Below are 18,877 nucleotides of genomic sequence, written 5' to 3'. Positions count from 1 at the left end.
ATTTCCTTTTGTTTTATTACATGTACTTTACTGATGGTATGACATGAGTTGATCAACGAAAAATCTAGTAACTCAAGGCGCAATTTTAGTCCAGTCAAAATTGTTTATACAAGATTGCTTAGGTAGTTGCTTAGGGGGAAGTTGGGCTTACATAAGTTCCTGCCAGCACTTCTTTGTGATACCTAAAGTTTTAACTAATAAAACATCCACAAAAATTTTCTCCATAATGAAAAAAAGGAAAATGATTTAGATAAGATTCATCTTAAAGTCTTCAATACAAGCACTAACCTAATATTTGGATTTGGAGTAATGTTTCCATTCTAATTCCAGGTTCTTCGATAGGAGCAAAAATACGGTAAAGTCAAAATACGGTATACATCGCTAGGAGTGATAGAGGGAAGAGTTTGTACCAACTATATACCATGTTTATACATATCACCATGTTTCCTTCACTTACAAGAAAAGATAAAATTGGTAAGTGCTCCATGAGAATTAATACCAAGTTTTAAAAAGCACTTAAAAATTTAGAATAAATTTTCTCATAGCTTACCAAACGCATTCTGTTCTTTTTCTATTCTGGAATAAAATTTTCTCATAGCTACCAAACGCATTTATGTTCTTTTTCTATTCCAGAATAGAAATTTTGGACAGCTAACGAAACGCCTTCAAACGCTCGTAAATTTTCCCTACACGAATAAAAAATCATTTCTGTTCGTAAATAGCTTCCAAGACAGAATTGTCATGCGCCTTATTCAGAATTTTTCTATTTTTTTTATTAATTAACTTCACGAAATAAGTTGGGAAAAAGAAGAAAAAAACAAAAACAAAAGCAAACTGCTGTGCTGCTGGAACCCTGAAATGCAGAAGAAACCCTTCGGCTCCTCCTCCTCGTCGCTCTCAGCGTCCTCCGGCTGCTGCACACCCACGGGCACCGGCACCGGCACCGGAACCGAAATGGCGGATGAAGAATCGGACTCGAAGCGGGAAGCCCTGCTTCTCAAGGCGCTCGCGGAGACCAGGTTCAAGTCCTCTAACCTCAAGTCCGCCCTCAAGAACGCCCGGCGAGCCCACCGCCTCTGCCCTTCCCTCGACGGCCTCGCCGGCATGGTCACCACATTCGGCATCCTCGACTCCGCCGCCAAGTCCCCCCCGGAGTACTACAGGATCCTCCAGGTAGAGCCCTTTTCCCACATCAACGTCATTAAGAAACAGTACAAGAAGCTGGCCCTCGCGCTCCACCCGGACAAGAATCCCGGGTTGGGCTCCGAGGATGCGTTCAAGGTCGTGGGCGAGGCGTTCCAGTTCTTGTCCGATAGGGTCAAGAGGAAGGAGTACGATGTTGGGTTGAGGGTTAGGATGCAGGAGGAGGCCGCAGAGGGCCTGAATGCGGCGGAGACGTTCTGGACCGCGTGTTCGCGGTGTCGGCTGTTGCATCAGTTCGAGAGGAAGTACCTGGGGCATAGCTTAATCTGTCCTAGCTGTAAGAAGAGTTTTACGGCCATGGAGGTCGAGGGCGAAGGGGAAGATGGCGAGGGGTCGAAGGGTGGAGTTGGGTGTGAGGGATCGAAGCGAAAGGCGGGGGCTGTCCGTGTAGGTGTTAAGAGGAAGGTGAGTAGTGAGGACAGGACGAGGGATGTCAAGTTGAAGAAGAAAGTGGGTGGTCGTGGTGAAATTGAGGGTTCGAATGGCGATCATGGTGGCGGAAATGGCGAGTGGGGTGCGGGGAGAATCGGTGTCTACGTAGGTGTTAAGAAGAAGGTGAGTAGTGAGGACAGGATGAGGGATGTCAACTTGAAGGAGAAAGTGGGTGGTGGTGGTGGTGAAATAGAGGGTTCGAAGGGCGATCATGGTGGCAGAAGTGGCAAGAGGGGTGCAGGGAGAATCGGTGTCTATGTAGGTGTTAAGAAGAAGGCGAGTAGTAAGGACAGGATGCGGGATGTCAAGTTGAAGGAGAAAGTGGGTGGCGGAAGTGGCGAGTGGGGTGCAGGGAGAATCGGTGTCTATGTAGGTGTTAAGAAGAAGGTGAGTAGTGAGGACAGGACGAGGGATGCAAAGTTGAAGGAGAAAGTAGGTGGCGGAAGTGGCGAGTGGGGTGGAGGGAGATTGCGGAGTAGAGAATTGAGGGCAAGAACAAGTATGATTACAGAAGTGGCGAAACAGCCGGAGAAGAGGGGGGGAAAAGCTGAGGAAACGATGACATTGGCAGAAATACAGTTGGAAATGAATAGAAAGATCAACAAGGAGAAAATGATATTGCAAAAGAAGGAGAAAGAGAAGGAGAAAGAGAAAGAGAAAGAGAAGGAGAAGGAGAAGGAGAAAAAGAAGGAGAAGGAGAAACAGAAGGAGCAGGTAGAGAAGGATGATGAAGGAAAGAGGGCAGAGGATGATGGCGAGGATAGAAGAAAAGCTTCAAAGAAGGATGGTGCTTATGAAGTTGAATCAACTCATGGAATCTCAAAGAGAAGTGGAGTTTTGGCGATTGAGATAAGATACTCAAGGAGGAGTAGGACTCCGGGTATTAGGAGGCAAAGTAATTCGGAAAGAAGAGATGGTTCGGAAGTTGAGATGCAAATAACCGTACCGAAAAAGAGAGCAAACTTAGAGCATGAGAAATCAAGGGGTTCAAAGAGTAAGGATTTGAAGGCTATGGCGGTCGTGGATTCAGACTTCTATGATTTCGATAAGGACAGAGTAGAAAGGAGCTTTAAGAAAGGGCAAGTGTGGGCTGTCTACGACGACATTGACGGACAGCCGAGACATTATGGATTGGTGAACGAAGTTATATGCATTAATCCGTTTGCGGTTAGACTTAGTTGGTTAGATGTACAGTATAGCATAGTCCAGGATCTAGTTGGACAGGATAAAGTGGGTTTTCATCTATCCTGTGGGAGATTTAAGGTTGCTCAAGAAACGATTGTGAAGTCTGTGAATATATTCTCGCATGTGGTTGATTGTGAAAGGGCTGCCAGGGAAATCTACAGGATTTACCCGAAGAAGGGTTCAGTGTGGGCAGTCTTCAAGGAAGGGGTTTTGGATGCTGAAAGTAGAAATCTTTCAAACCGGGATAAATGCTGCTACGATGTTGTCATCTGTTTAACCACCTATAGCGAAATGCACGGTTTGAGCATGGCATACCTTGAGAAGGTGGATGGTTTTAAGACCGTATTCCAGAGACGAGAGATCGGACTGCATGCTATCAGGTGGCTTGAAAAGGATGGAGTCGACCTGTTTTCACATCAGATTCCTGCCCGGAGGCTTTCTGGGAGTGACGTGCCAGATGCTTTGAAAGAGTGCTGGGAGCTCGATCCTGCTTCACTTCCTTCCCATTTGCTGACCACACAGTCACAGAAGCTGCAAATAATGCCTTGTGCTTCTTGATATCTAGCTTTACTGTCACTGGTGTGGATTTTTTAGATATACATTGTGATGACATCTTGTTCTAAGGAACATTGTCCGCCCTTTCTTGTGATGCAGAGTCAATAATACAAGGAGAAAATCTGTAGATTACTCAGAGATTGTTTATGCTGTTTACATTGACGTGCATTCTAATTTGTAATTGCGGCCAAATTAATCGGCTACCTGTTAAAAGACATAGTAAAAGTGTACAAGCCTTTTGTTGTTTTGTGTATATAGCTGCATAAACGAGTTCATCATTCTCAAGCAATATGAATAGTACCATTCTGTAAGATCCATTGCCCCATGAATACACGATGCACTGTCGACCCTTGAGCTCATGTTTTCAGTACTTCATGGAACCTCCAATGAACAAGTTCATAAGCAACAAATGGAGCTCGAAAAAATTTCGAGCTTCTTCGGGAATTCCTTATCGAGGCACTGTGGGTTCCTGAAATGCGAACATTGTGTCGGAGTAAACGTCCGATCTCTGTCATCTTCCAGTTGCAAAGTGAACTAGGACTCCGTCTTCCCGCGCTATGCACATGCTCTTCTGGGGAGAAGAGTAGTCCTTCGTCACGCTCTCGCTATTAGTTCCTCTGGAATGGAACGAGCCAAGAACTCACCCTTTAATGGGTGATCTATCCTGCTGTATTCTAAGGATGATCACTTCGCGAAGAAGGCCATAATTCGAAACTGTATCATATCATATGATCAGAGAATGAGAAAATAGTCTGCAACTTTGAGCTGTTAGCATTTTGAAAATTTATATGACCTGCGATTGACGTCGTCGACAATGCTCAACGCCCCGCCCTGGTTCGAGGCTCATGTCTTGACTAAGGTAGTAGGACATTCGGCCATGGTCGTTTTATGGACGTTGGGTGTCCGGTTTGATTCTCCCGCCAAGACATCTTCGTACCCTCCAAGCCCCTGAGTCTGCGCTCTCGCGACCGCCATCGTCGTTAATCCCTACCCAAACTATGAAGAGAATAAGCTCGAGCTACCTGAAGGCGGAGCGAACCGTCCTGCGACTCCTCCACGGCCGCGAGACCCGGACCCAGCTCTCCCAGATCCACGCCTACTTCCTCCGCCACGGCCTCCACCAGTCCAACCAAGTCCTCGCCCACTTCGTCTCCGTCTGCGGCTCCCTCAACCGGATGCCCCACGCCGCTCGCGTCTTCGACCAGACACACTACCCGAACGTCATCCTCTTCAACGCCATGATCAAGGGCCACTCCCTCTGCGGACCCTTCGAGCGTTGTCTGGATCTGTTCTCCGCCATGAAGGGCCGCGGCATTTGGCCCGACGAGTACACTTTTGCTCCTCTGCTCAAGAGTTGTTCGAGCCTCGGGGACCTGAGGCTCGGGAGGGGAATGCACAGGGATGTGCTTGTTGCTGGGTTTGTGCGTTTTGCTTCAATTCAGATCGGTTTGGTGGAGCTTTATGCTGGATGTGCTGAAATGGGCGATGCACAGAAGGTGTTTGATGAGATGCTTCATAGGGAAGTGATTGTTTGGAACTTGATGGTTCGTGGGTTTTGCAGAGCTGGCGATGTCGAGATGGGATTGGGGGTGTTTAGGAGAATGAGCGAGCGGAATGTTGCTTCCTGGAATACGATAATTTCTTGCTTGGGGCAGAGTGGGAGGGACAGGGAAGCTCTGGAGCTTTTCGACGAGATGCGGAAGCAGGGTTTCGAGCCAGATGAGGTGACGGTTGTCAGTTTGTTGCCCTTGTGTGCTCGTTTGGGTGCAGTGGATGCCGGGCAACAGATTGAATCCTATGCCGAGTCGAGTAGGCTTCTGAAGGATTTCATCTCCGTTGGAAATGCAGTCATTGATTTCTATTGCAAGAGTGGAGATATGGAGGCTTCTATGCGGAAGTTCAGGGATATGCCAAGGAAGAATGTGGTATCATTTAATACCATGATCACGGGCATGGCATTTAATGGGAAGGATCGACTAGGAGTCGAGTTATTTGAGGAGATGGCGACAGAAGGCGTGATTCCGAATGATGCTACTTTTGTCGGTGTCCTGACGTGTTGTAGTCACGCTGGTATGGTGGACAGAGCGCGGGAACTGTTTGCTTCTATGAGCATGGATCACCAAATTGAGCCGAAGCTTGAGCATTATGGCTGTATGGTTGACCTTTTAGGACGTAGCGGATGTGTGAGAGAGGCTTTTGACTTGATCAGGAAAATGCCGATGAAGCCAAACGCTGCACTATGGGGCTCAGCGCTCAGCGCTTGCCGTACTCACGGTGATATGGAGCTCGCAGAACTCACTGTTAAAGAGCTGATCAACCTTGAACCTTGGAATTCGGGTAACTATGTGTTGCTATCAAACTTATACGCAGAAGCAGGGAGATGGAACGAGGTGGAGAAAGTAAGAGTCCAGATGAGAGGACGCTGTGTTCACAAGGTACCCGGCTACAGTGCTGTTGGATGATAAGGAGATCACATTCTTGGTGCTGATCCTCAATCAGTGAACTAGCGAAGCAGGACATTATGGGCGTCTAATGCGAAAGGCGCATGATGTGATGGAGACTTAGCCGGCCACCAAAGGATCGAGAACAGGGAACATCCTCATGGATAATATACTCGATCCGTTACTGGTCAACTTCAAATTACTGATTTCTGTATGATTACTATCAAATCACCAATCAGAGAATCAGCTCTCTCGAGTGGGGAGCGCAACTTTGATGATTCAGAGAACGCATTGCAGCAATTAAGAGGAACATTTTGGTGGAACTGAAGCTGACAGATTATGATAATCTGTGTTTACTTGCTAAGGAACTAGTCGTTTAATGAAACAGGGTCACAATATTTGTTGTACTGGAGCACTCATTCTTGCGAAATTGAGAAGCAAATTAGCCAAGAAATTAAATTCTACCACCGGCCCTAGCGTTCTGCGGAGTTGAAAGACTAAGCCAGGAATTCTACCACTGATCTGGCTCGGTCAATACCAGTTGCAAAGATACCACAGAAACTTCCACCATTTGGCACAGAGCGTAGGTCGTTTCTATTGAAAAATATCGGAAATACATCACCGGATCAAAATAGTATGCACATAAAAGAGTGTAGAGCTAAAGCAAATGACTTAAGAATGTAATTGTTACTCCATACATTCCACCACTTGATTCGTAGATGAATCCCCTGCTAATAAAGCTCCCGAAAATTGTTTTCCCCAGGTCGACCAAATCAAAAATTCAAACGAGAGCAAAAGCAGAACAAAGAATCAATGCAGTTGTGCTCCCATAGTTACTCCACCGAAAAAAAGAGTTTTCTTTCTCCACATCAGAACCAAACTTGGAGCTCAAGTTACAAAAGCACTAGGCCGAGCTCCATTGGCTTCAATGCATTTCTTAACCGATAATTGTAGAGATAGTAGTGCAGTTTCCCATCACCTGGCCCGAATTTTAGTTCCTTTAAAAAGGTTTCATTTTGCATGACATCCAAGGCATTGAACACATCGTAGTCCTTTTGCTTGGCCACAATAAGAGCATCATTCATCAGCTGAAGCAAAGGAGTCTTTGTGGCAACATTATAGAAAGAGTAAGCTGTCTTGAGAATTGAGTAGTTCTGATTGCCCAGAATAGACGAAGGAAGACTATAGAAGCTGCAGAAATCAGTGACCTTATGAGATTCAGCGCTTTCCACCACATAACTGTCAACAACATTCTCAGTAGGAAGAAGCCAATGCTCCACGTCATTTTCGTCCAAGTTGGGGGCAACTTCAAATTGGTTCAAGTAGTTCCTGAGGAGCCGTGTGACCGCGGGAACATCATGAAGCTCCATCTTTCTGAACCCTGGGGTGGATGTTGAATCTGGTAACTTGTACAGCTTGATCATTCGACTCATTGTCATCCTTGCACCAGGTCTAGAAAACCCAACATCAATCAGCTTCTTTGGGTTCAAAGATATGCCAGTATTGGCAGGTCGACATTGGCGTTGGAAGGACCACTCCGGCAGTATAAGCAGCTTGCCAGATGTTTTCAAGGTGAACCCTCCGGGTGACCTCTTTGATCATGACAGGAGCAAGTCTTTTAGATCTGAGCTTCTTATGAACACACAAGAAATTGATCTCGGCCATGGTGACAACATTGTCATGGACACGAATTCTCGCAGAGACGCCGGTAATTAAAGCAACCAATTTTTTCGAGCTCCTGACACGAACGCCAATGTGCCAGCTCTTGTAGTAACCAGGAGGGTGCAGCGCCCAGCGAAGAAACTCCTTCGAATAATTGAACCGGAACATATTCTCATCGTCCTCAATGTAGTTATGGGTTAGAAGATTATAAACCTCAGCGCACATCTCTTCTGAATCAATATCGAAAGTGATCCATTCATAAAGATTGGGGAGGTTGTAGGGTTCTTGCTTCACTTCAAATAACGGGGTAGGTGGTTCTATGGGGCCCTCGGGATCTCCGATATCCTTGAATTGCCCAACAGGTTGGGTTTCCCAAAACTTGTGCCTCTTCTCAAGCAAGAGAGACTCCTGAACCTTCTTGGCGAGTGTCTCGAGTGCAAGGTCGTTCTCCGAAGGAGCATTCCCATCAGGGTTGGGGTTCGGAGCCTCTTCAGGCGAATCAGAGGACGGATTGCTATCGACCATCTTAATCAACTCACGAGTGCTGTGTGAGGGAAAAGAGCCTTTTCAATCAGCTAAGAAACTTGCGTGCTTTTTTCACACTGTTCAGCAAAATGCAAGCAACGTGAAGACAAGTCAAGTTCTTGGGTTAAACTAAAGAACCTATCCCCTCCTTAATCTATACCCATTTCTTTAACCTCCAGATGATGCATCGGAATTTCTCATGCCATCAACCTGAAAACGCAGATGGTGCAAACAAGATTATAAAGAAACGCAAACCCAAACCCACCACCTCCAAACTACTCCCAAAGAACCCGATTGAAGCATCGAAAAATTTCGACCCCGAACACACGGTTCGACCCAAAAAGGCCAAAGACGAAAGGAGCCCGCGATGAACCGACGTCAAAGAATCACATGCAGAGGCAACCGACGCACGGAAGATGCAAATGAACGACGCACACGGGCCAGCAAGAACCGAGTGCTGATGGTGTACTAAAGGACAGGCAAAAGGGCGAGGGCGTTCGAAGAAGAAACCTTGCTTGTGGGTGGGGTGCGATGAATGCGAGCGAGAGCGAGAGAATTCGAGGAGCGAGAGCGAGAAAGAGCGCAGCAGATTCGCGGGCTGAACAGAGAGAGTCTTTCCGATGACTCCAGCGTTTCTTGATGAAAGTTGGACCTTCGCGCAGAGAGAGAGAGAGAGAGAGAGAGAGAGAGTCTTGAAATTTTTCGTCTTTTTTCATGTTGTTATTCCGTTTTGGGCCGCCCTACGGGCCTCGGCCCACCGCTTATCGGGTGGGCGTGGCCTCGAGACTTTTTCTAACTTAAAAAGATTGGAAAAAAATTACATTATAAATTCAAATTTAATGAAATTTCTTTTTACTTGCCTTGGTTGTACTTATACTGTGAATGCACTTTTATTTGATTTGCGTATTCACGAGAAATTGTTACGTGAATGTAGAATACTTATTAAGCCGAATCTGGCTACTGAAAATGTATATGACGGTCCGGATTCAGTTTAATGGATGTACTGCGTTCGCGGAATAATATTTCGTGTTTCACTAGAGCAACTGTGATTTGAAGATCCATCCGGAACGGTTATTTGTACTATTACGACGTAGATCGAAATCACCATTATCTTGTGTATGTGTTTGGAAAGGTGATTTTACCCACCTCGTCGGATATTCGTATTATTCTAGTTTACCTGGGACAGATAAAACCCACAATCAACAGGTTTTGTGTTGGAGACAGAGCGAATTTTCCTGAGGGGAGGGGATGGATACGGTCGGCCTTGCGCCACGATCTCGTCCGACCCTTTCTCGCGATCATATGTTTAAAGTTTTTAGTTTGTATGCAATAAATTATCCCTTTTCCTCGTCAATTTATGATGGAAATTTTCCAAACTAAACATTATGCCAATAGATTCAAGAATTCCCAACTCATATTGCTCCTAAATGATTCACCCAACTTGCAAAATCTTTCAAGGGATTATCACACAAATTAGATCATCTTTGTTGGATAATGTATTCAAGATTTCTAAACAATTGATGGTATTGCGGGGCTGGAAAGTTTGCATACCCACAAGGTTGCATGGTTTTCTCCCTCTTCAATTCAGTAGAAAGATCCATCATGCTCACAAAAACAATCAGCCTTACATCTGTCTTTGTGCCTAGTTTTTATAAACTTACTTAGGCTATACGTAGCAAATTTTTGTGGAGTCCTGGTTGTTCTAGGATCGATACATTTGCATTTGCACAGAGAATATGAAATTAATGTGGGTGACATCTTTTCATTTCAGTATCTATGGAAGTCCTAGATCGGTTTCGCGAAACCCGACTCCACCTCGTCGTTCGTGCAAGGCCGATGTAAACCGTAATCCCACATCGCTAAAGTGCGCGACCGTAATGCGCCTTATATACGCTTGGTCTCCTTCCGTCTAATAACTTACTAATTAAAAATAAAGTGGGGAACTAATTAAATGCATAATTAAACGTTATAGATTTTCTTCAATCTCCCTTATAAGTAAATCAATAATTCAAGTTGCATGCGTTAGTACCCGTGGCATTCCAAAAGATGGGTGTTGCTTTTCTTCTTGCCTTATTGGACAAGATGATGAAATAATGTCAAGCCTGCTGTGTTCTGTGCTATTGCCTTCTTCTTTTGTTAGGCTCCACTTCTTTGGTATGTCGAGCTTAAATCAGCAATTGCTTTCAATTCATTTGGCTCTGTCACTGCTATAAAGCCAGGCAACTCCTGTACCTCTCGTTGTGTGTCAATATAGTCTCGGTCCAAAACCAGGCATGTCTCCCCGGCCTGATGAGGCGGCCGCAGAAGCAGCTAATTCGATCGGATCGAGGTTTCAAGATGCCGATCTAGTACCTGCCGGTGTCAAAGTGTTGGTCATCGATGGAGATTCCGCGACTCTGGCCATTACTTCGAGGATGCTTCTTATGTTCGGATACAAAGGTTCTTGTTGGAAGATAGAGATATGCTTGTCCTTTCTCTCTCTCTTTCTCTTGTTTCAGTACTCTTTTAACGGCAATATGGCATGTTCTTAATGGCATGTGCTTCTTGAGGATGAAAGATCTAGTCAGTTTATTTTGTGTGTTCTTTTCACTTCCCATGGCGACGAGTTTTCTTTCTTCCCCGTTTTTTATCGTCTCGTTCGCTTCCAGTTTTGACTGCCAAAAGCACTGGCGACGCGTTATCCATCATCCAGGAAAGGCAGGACAACCTTGATCTCATCCTAACCGAACTTCACCTGCCCGACGCGGACAAGTTCGAGGTTATAGAGAAACTAGGAAGAGCGTCCAATTTGCCGGTTATTAGTAAGTGTACTTTCTAACCCCCTAAAATTGCTAGCTACATTCATGTGTAAAGATCGTTGCTGATTACTCTTTTGTTTGTTCGGGTGTAGTCATGACAGCCGATAATAACGAGGGCACAATGTTAGGCGCGCTTCTACACGGGGCTTCGCTTTATCTCCTGAAACCGATCAGCAAGTTTGACATCAGAGACCTTTGGCAATTTTCGTTCATGAGGAAAAGAGATCAAATGGCACAGGTCACAGGGGACAGTACCGATCAGGACTCGTCCGAGAAGGGGGGCGATGATGAGCCGGAGAGCCAGCTACCTTCGATCAGTGACAAGCGGGGTGAAGCGAGGCCGAGAAACCAGGAATTCAAAGAAGTGGATGGAGACAAAGAGGGCGACTCGCGGCTCCCCAAGAAGACTAAGTTAACTTGGACTAATGAGCTACACGAAAAATTCGTGCGAGCGATCCACGTTATAGGCATCGACAGTAAGGACTAAAGAGTCCCGCCGGATCTACCATCTAATTTAGTGTCATCTATCTTTCTGTTGCAGACACGATGCTTCCTCTTTACTCAACGGTAACCAAGGGCCTTTGATCCATTTCTTGTTCGCAGGAGCTCTGCCAAAGAAAATTCTTGAGCACATGAACGTCCCTGGTCTCAGGAAACAGAGCGTCTCAAGCCACTTACAGGTTACTACGTAGTTCAGACATTCGCGTCGCACGACCCTGACATATGAGGATCGTAATGTTAAAAACCGTTTTTTAAATATCCGACTTCATATCGCGCTCGTTACTTGATGACGTGATGTGTGACAATGCCGCCGCTTTTTGGTTGCCGGGAGCTTTTGAAATAGTTTCATGAGCATTAAATGAATTAGAGATTCACCTGCAGACTTGATGAATTTGATCACAGTCATTTGAATGCGCGGGATTATTCTTCTGCAGAAATACCGCCTTTCTGTGAAACGAGATCAAGATACCATCCTGAAGACGCTGAATCCCGAATCACCTCGCTTGTCATCCACAATGCATCCGCAAGGACTCCTTTCATTTTCAGAGTCGCATCTCCTAGCACCGGCGACAACTCGAGACTCTCGTCTCCCGAGCTTTTTTCAGCCAAATCCCGACATTTCCCCTGCGATGGTGTATGACCGAAATCGAGAACCAAGGAACTATAGCAATCAGACGTTAAATCCCATCGCCAACCCCTTATTCATGCCGAGCGACCAGCTATCTCGCAGCTCCTTTCGCACTGGAACCGAGATCAAAGGAAAAGAAGTCGTCGACGCGGCAAACGTCCAGTCCTCCGGGAATGACTCTTGTTTGATTGCGGAAACGCAGTCGTCAAGGACAGGAGATCCAACCAGCACCGAGAGTGGCAGCGCCGGCGCTGGCGCCGGAGCTTGAGGGACATGATGTTTGTCGCGGCGAAAGAAGATGATCGCCTCTCTTTCCAGGAGGAAGTGGCCGATACATGTAGATGATATCTGGCTGCGCTCTGTCACTGCTGCTATATGTTTCCATCAAGATAGGTTATCTACAATAACAAAATTTCCCAATTTAATGCCTCCTCCATAGGTTTTTGTCCGGTTTCCTTTGAAAATTTGTGGGATTTCTATTAACTACATCTCTGTTATAAAACATTTTTCACACTTACAGTCGCGAAAGAACAAAATTCGTCGTTTTCGTTGAATGAGCACGATCGTCGAAAATTAAATCTCGAATACATAATCTACACAACTTAAAAAGTGTCGATGAATTCTATTTGAGCCATGGCAATCCAAGTTAACTCGAAATTCAAAATCACACGATCGTCTTGTGACTAACCAAAACTAAAATAAGTAAACAAAATCGAGTATATTAGATACGTACCCACTGATGAAAAAAGTGAGATATTGACAAAAATATGCAGTGTGGTCCCTGAGCTTTTAATTTGTTAAATGTGATTCATGAACTTTAACTTAATGTGCAATATGATTCTTAAACTTTTAGTTTGTGTGATGTGATCCATGGACTTTTAATATATGTTCAATATAGTCTGTAAACTATATGAAAACGTTTTATATAGTCGTTCCATTAATTCAAGTTCAGAGATACTATTGAACATTTTCATATAATCTAGGGACTAAAATGAATATGTACGAAAAATTCAAGAACCGCATTAAATAAATTAAAAATTCGGGATTCACGTTGCACATTGAACTAAAGTTCAGGAATTACGTTAAACAAATTAAAAGTTCATGGATCACGTTACATATCGGACCAAAGTTCTAGAATCATTTGTGTGAGTTTCCAAAAAAAAAAAAATTTTTTACCCGCTGCTTGTTTCTTTTCGACAACCCCATTTTTTCATGATGCTAAAGTCAACTTTCAAATTTTTTCACTTGTTTGGGAATACTTTTGAAATCTCGTTTAAATAAGTTAATTTACAAGCGTGGCCGCTAAACGAGATATCTGCACGATTTTTATTACAAGCACCACAAAGGGCGCCTGTAATTTTACATCGTACAACGACCAGAGTCATTTCGTCGAACACTTGAAGCGCAATGGCCGCGACACCCACAGCCGTTGCGCACCTTCTTCCCTTTCAGCCATCCCTGCCACACCCTTCGTCTTCTTCGCCGCGGGACAGGACCGGAGCTGGGCATCGAAGGGAAGCGTCGTACATAGCTTGCGCCAAGGGGATTCGCGGAAGCCCCGACGACTACCACGCGACGCTCAAAGCTCTCAACTCCAAAGGTCGCACCCCGAGAAGATCCCTCGGCCAGGTGCGACGCGTTTCGAATCTTCTGGGTCTTTCGCTCTTCTTTTCATTAGGAGAATGTAGCTTTCACCACCTGGTGGGATGCGCGCTGCCTATGCCTCCATTTCGAAGCAGGAGTAAAGTATTTTGATCAACATAAGATGGGGGTGTGTTGGAAGCTAAGCGATTCATTCGAAACATGAAATTACGTATCTTTCTTCTAGATGGATTCTACTTGTACCACCATCCGGCAAATGGGTTTATGATAATAGTGTGAAATCTGTAGTTGTCTCAGTAATGGAGTTGGAGTTGTGACCGGTGGCTATATCTGGTTGCTCTATGTGTTGAGCAGTTCATTATCATGCGCGAGTGGCGTCTAATTGTCGCCTTAGATATACCCGAAATTTTTTTTTATGTGTTGACTTATGTTGCTTGTTGTTTTTTCAGCATTACATGTTGAACAATGACATCAATGAGCAGCTCGCGAATGCTGCCGGTGTTAAAGAAGGAGATGTGGTGCTGGAAATTGGTCCCGGAACTGGTTCGCTTACTAATGTTCTTATTGGTGCTGGTGCCACCGTTCTTGCAATTGAAAAGGTCATTGAACTGAGTAGTTGATGCTCTTACTGTAGTCATCCTAGTTCTACCTCGAATTAATTTTTCCTTTTGTTTTATTGTGATAAATTTGTCGCCCATAGCTATTTAAGTAGGCAAGCAAGTGCTTAATCTATTTTTCTTCTAGCGATCCAAGCAGACAACAGAATCACGTTTGTTGTGGTTCTGAGACTAGGTACCAGACATTGTGTCTTGGTTTCTTCCGAGCTTTTAACAGTTGTTTTGTGAACTTCCCACTCATCCATTGCCTGACTTTACTCAATCCATTGAATTGTTAAATACTTATCAGCAGTCTCTTCCATTTGATTTCAAGTATATCAACTGAGGCGGTTGCTTTGTTGCATTCTGTCAAGTAGACGTGGCTTCATTAACCTTTCTATGTTGCTGCTGCAAAATACTGAATCACCAATCAAAAAGCAACGTCGCACAGGAGGCCTTGCAAGCAAGCATATTCTTATTATCTGTTCTGGTTACAAGCATGATAAATATTCTTCTTACCCTACTTACAGTTTTTGTGTAGTCATGTTTTTGTCTTTGTTATGGAATTTTAGGACCCACATATGGCTTCTATTGTGACTGAAAGATTTGCAGAGACAAACCAGCTAAAGGTAAGGTATTCTGTTTAGAGAGAGTTGACTGTTCTTCATATAGATTGATATAGTATCCATGGGGCAATTACATAGAAAAGCATTTTATGCCCCAGCTCTTCCTCTTCTGATTAGTCCCTTGATTTTTCCGTGTATTATGTATAATCTTGATTGTATGTTTCTTGCTTCTATCTCGGTTTATGATGCTAATGTTGTTTGTCAAACATTTTATCTGTTCTAAGTTATTTACATTATCCTCGTGCAACTATGGTTCTGAGAAATCTTACATACTCACTCTTCCCATGCGCCTATCTGTATGTACATGCATAGAGAGTGTACAGTTATATGATATTTATGCTACTTATGTCCATTTTCCTTTAAATAAGTGAATCTTTATGATAAAAGGAATTATGTCACTCATTATTATTCATTGTTTTCTCTATGTTTGTGTATATATCTGTGCTTACCTAGCCATAGGAGACTTAGGAATAAATTATGACTTGAAATAACCAAATCCAAAACATGTAGGTCTTGCGAGAAGATTTTGTCAGATGTCACATTCATTCCCACATTTCGTCATTTTTGGCTAGCATAGAGTCAGACATGAAACCAAGATATGCAAAAGTAAGTCTTCTGACCCTTGTAGTTTCTGATGCTTGAATGTTGAACTCTCCTCTAAGTCTATATTTTCTGATTTGGCTGATCTGGCCTACGGTTTCACAATTGTGGTTAAAAAGCTTATTTTGAAATAAGAAGATCATTCACTGACTCTTCATGCTTAGGTTTATTGTTACAGACTTTCACTGAAGGGCGCTTTAGAGCCTTAGTGGAAGCACACACCACATGTTAGATACCTAAATTTTGCAGTACATATCAGAATTTCCTGAAGTTCTTGCTCGTGTTCCCATCCCATGGTAATACCTTTGTCATATTAGTCTCCTTTTTGCAGGTTGTCTCCAATATACCCTTTAACATAAGCACAGATGTCGTCAAGCAGATTCTTCCTATGGGTGACATTTTTTCTGAAGTTGTTCTCCTACTTCAGGTTATTGCGAAAAGATTGCTTGTATAACTTGTGATGGTTCTGTAGTTGTGGCATTCGATTAAATTGCAGTATATATCAGCTAAAACTAGTATTGTTTGCCGTTATCTCTCTTATATATGTTATTTTTTCGTTCACTGATTTCTAGCATTTCCTCTGGTCACCTCATGATCAATATATGTCCTTCGACCTTAATCATGAGCATGCACAGTCTAATCACATTTGTCGTATCCTGTGTTAAAAGCAAAATATGTCTTTAATTTTATGTACTCGGTCCGGTTCATCACCTGACCCGACATATTTTTTGTGCGACCCAAAAGTGAAAAAAAATTGAGATTTAGTTTGTGATGCGGAGGGTTGGGCCGATAGGCCCAACCCGAAGCAAGCGAACAAATCTCTATGGTGGTTCGCCCAAGCTGGAGCAAGCGAACAAATGTCTCGGGGGGTTCGGGGGCTACGCCCCTGAGGAAATTTTTGGGGAGCCCTATTTATACTGCGGCTAGGTTTTTTCCTTGATTAAGAGAGATTTTTGTTTTGGGAGATATCAGTGAGCCGTGAGGTTTTGTTAAGTCGTTTTCCGACTTCTGAAAACTGTAATCTCTTTGATTATAGTGGAATCTTGTTTTGCCTCGCCCGTGGACGTAGATCACCTTGTGATCGAATCACGTAAATCCTTGTGTTCTGAATTTGTTTTTCCGCATTTGTTTTGAACAAAATATAAGTGAAAAGGATAATGAGGTTAAGATGCAGGGTGCCCTTCTATTGTTATAAGAGAAGTATAAAAATTGAAGTCCAAACAATTGGCTGCAACGAACCTTAATGGAGCTCGAATTGCAATACCAAATATATTGAGAAAGCTTTCCAGAAGGTTAAGACTGCAATGCACATTGAAATGGTTCCATTTTATCGATCATTAAATCTATAGGTGATCTAATTAGTTATTAATGTTGAATTTTTATTTGCTATTTAGGAGGAGACAGCTGTCAGGCTGGTGGCTTCAGCTCTACGAACATCTGAATACCGACCCATTAATATCTTTGTCAATTTTTATTCAGGTATACCGTTTATCTGATTGGATTCCTTCTCTGTGGTTGCCCTGGCTTTCTTCCATCGTTCACTGATTAGGAATTATTTGGCACAGTATATCATGAGGAAACATTTTTTAATGAAGCTTTAATTCTGTTGATCCAATAAATATCAAGACCTCGCTTCAATTGGTTAATGTTGATAAAAATCAGTTAACACCAGTTTGTAATACGTGGAAAGCATTTTGGCTAGCACCTTACTTTTCTAGGCTGTCTTAAGTTCTTTCACAGCACATATAATTTTGTGGACACTTATGTTCTTTCTGTCCGTGATGTTACATTTCAGTTCCTGAATACAAATTTAACGTTCCAAGGACAAACTTCTTTCCTCAGCCTAACGTGAGTACCCTTCTCCTTGCAAAGGCAGATGTTACATTTCAATTCTTCATGTGTAACTTTTGCTCAAATGCACACCCCATTATAGGCTTGTAAGTTACCATTGCCTATCTCACAGCTAGAAGAGCTGTAGAGCTTCTTCATTTTCTCTTATATAAGATCTCGATTGGTTATATAAGAGAACAGATGCTAGAGCTAGTTTTGTGAGTTGTTTATTAGGTTTGAAAGATAGCCGTCATCTATAATTATGTTCTGAAGTTAACTCAACAGTAGAGCGCATCAGTATCTCTTTGTCGATTCACTTCACTTACAAAAGGATCGGCTTGAGACCTAAGTAATGCTTGTGTTAATGTTGTTCTATCCAAAGCGGTGTCTAAAAATGTTGTTATTGATTGACTATGAGCTTTCAACGGGTCATGCGTTATGTTTCTATCCATTGATTTGTGAACAGGTTACTCAAATCAAAGCAGTTCAAATAGGTTCCCAAGAATGGAAGTTCCTTGATTTGTATTATTCGGAATTAATTTAGGTGTAGGGCGGCCAACGTTACCCATCGTCCATCATCCTGATTGATTATGATGCCTCTATGTGTTATGTCCTATGCGTAGTAATTAGACTGGCCGCTTAAATTCGGCTTGACTTGCCTACAGGTCGATGCAGCAGTGGTGACGTTTAGATTGAAAAAAGCTGCTGACTATCCACCAGTTTCCTCCATTCGGAGTTTCTTCTCAATGGTAATTGCTATCGAGTAGATTAAGCAATAGCTTATGGATTATAAGTACGTAGCATCAGTCTTATGCGTCTTCAGAGGAGCTTTGCGAAGGCACATGTTAATTATTTCAGTAGATCGATCCTTTCTTCCTCTGTGGCCCTTCCTATTGTATGATGAGAATAAATCACGGTTCCTTTTCTTGTTTGTGATACTGTTGCCTGCTCTTTTGGCTAAACAATTCTAGTGGATAATGCAGGTGAACTCAGCATTCAACGGGAAGCGTAAGATGCTGCGGAAGTCTCTCCAGCATCTGTGCACAGCCGTTGAGATTGAAAAGGCTCTCGAAGAAGTTGGTCTTCCAGCAACAGTAAGTTTTATTGAATGACGTGAATGATTGGATATTCTCCCTATCTTTGCGAATCAATTACTGGGAACTCTCTTTATCTCTTGTGCATCCAGTCGAATGGTTGATTCCGCTTGCGAATGCTGTTTGATATTCCATGCAGTCAAGACCAGGGGAGCTTACACTGGATGATTTCGTGAAGTTGCATAACTTAATGGTGAAAGACTAGTACATCCAAGAATCTCCTCGAACGGGGCAGAGAGAAGTAGCTCATTACGTGCTTGAGCAATGGAGATGGAAACTTATAGAAAAATCTCAATCATATCCACGGGCATCATAGATGTTTTCAGTTGGGAATTCCTGCTTACGAGTTGCATCAGATAGAAAGACAGAAGTGAACTCCCACAATTGCACCGGTGCTGCGAAAATGTCCACGCTAGAGGTTGTCTGAATCATGAATTCATGATATAGGGCCATCAACCATGTATATGCCTCGTGAATGAAATTTGTGTACAGTTGTCTGTACAGAAAGTACATTACTTTGAGATTTTGTGAAAAGAAAAGGATCTTAGCAAAGAAATGAGTTCAGGAAATTGCTTCTTGTGCTTCACCTTCTCGTGTTT

At 43.4% G+C, this 18,877-nt stretch overlaps 4 protein-coding genes across 5 annotated transcripts; all 4 read left to right on the top strand.

Annotated features, from left to right (window-relative positions):
- Window positions 1-843: 843 nt before the first annotated feature.
- On the top strand, window positions 844-3,628 carry LOC115677995 (uncharacterized). Its single transcript, XM_056318541.1, has one exon. The coding sequence runs from the start codon at window positions 859-861 to the stop codon at window positions 3,376-3,378; it is 2,520 nt and encodes an 839-aa protein (XP_056174516.1). The 5' UTR covers window positions 844-858; the 3' UTR covers window positions 3,379-3,628.
- Window positions 3,629-4,159: 531 nt separating this feature from the next.
- On the top strand, window positions 4,160-6,223 carry LOC115677997 (pentatricopeptide repeat-containing protein At1g09190). The gene has a single exon (XM_030601261.2). The coding sequence runs from the start codon at window positions 4,374-4,376 to the stop codon at window positions 5,835-5,837; it is 1,464 nt and encodes a 487-aa protein (XP_030457121.2). The 5' UTR covers window positions 4,160-4,373; the 3' UTR covers window positions 5,838-6,223.
- A 4,034-nt stretch (window positions 6,224-10,257) lies between these two features.
- Window positions 10,258-12,342, top strand: LOC115678228 (two-component response regulator ARR14-like). Its single transcript, XM_030601569.2, has 5 exons — window positions 10,258-10,442; window positions 10,652-10,804; window positions 10,894-11,277; window positions 11,405-11,481; window positions 11,737-12,342. The coding sequence occupies exons 1-5, from the start codon at window positions 10,277-10,279 to the stop codon at window positions 12,196-12,198; spliced, it is 1,242 nt and encodes a 413-aa protein (XP_030457429.1). The 5' UTR covers window positions 10,258-10,276; the 3' UTR covers window positions 12,199-12,342.
- A 908-nt stretch (window positions 12,343-13,250) lies between these two features.
- On the top strand, window positions 13,251-18,847 carry LOC115678241 (ribosomal RNA small subunit methyltransferase, chloroplastic). Of its 2 annotated transcripts, XM_030601580.2 has the most exons (10): window positions 13,253-13,559; window positions 13,982-14,131; window positions 14,701-14,757; window positions 15,265-15,360; window positions 15,686-15,781; window positions 16,749-16,833; window positions 17,150-17,202; window positions 17,850-17,933; window positions 18,168-18,278; window positions 18,418-18,847. In XM_030601580.2, the coding sequence occupies exons 1-10, from the start codon at window positions 13,338-13,340 to the stop codon at window positions 18,481-18,483; spliced, it is 1,020 nt and encodes a 339-aa protein (XP_030457440.2). In that variant the 5' UTR covers window positions 13,253-13,337; the 3' UTR covers window positions 18,484-18,847. The 2 variants fall into 2 exon arrangements, with proteins under 2 accessions (XP_030457441.2, XP_030457440.2); XM_030601581.2 differs by lacking the exon at window positions 15,686-15,781 and having other exon boundaries at window positions 13,251-13,559.
- The last annotated feature ends 30 nt before the right edge of the window (window positions 18,848-18,877 follow it).

The sequence above is a fragment of the Syzygium oleosum genome, unplaced genomic scaffold (genome assembly GCF_021117445.2).
Source record: "Syzygium oleosum isolate NSW1041296 unplaced genomic scaffold, Sole_v2.1 Sole_v2.15, whole genome shotgun sequence".
In the NCBI taxonomy this organism is placed as follows: domain Eukaryota; kingdom Viridiplantae; phylum Streptophyta; class Magnoliopsida; order Myrtales; family Myrtaceae; genus Syzygium; species Syzygium oleosum.
Note: the sequence above shows the minus strand (reverse complement) of the source record. Positions and strands in the feature narration are given on the sequence as shown.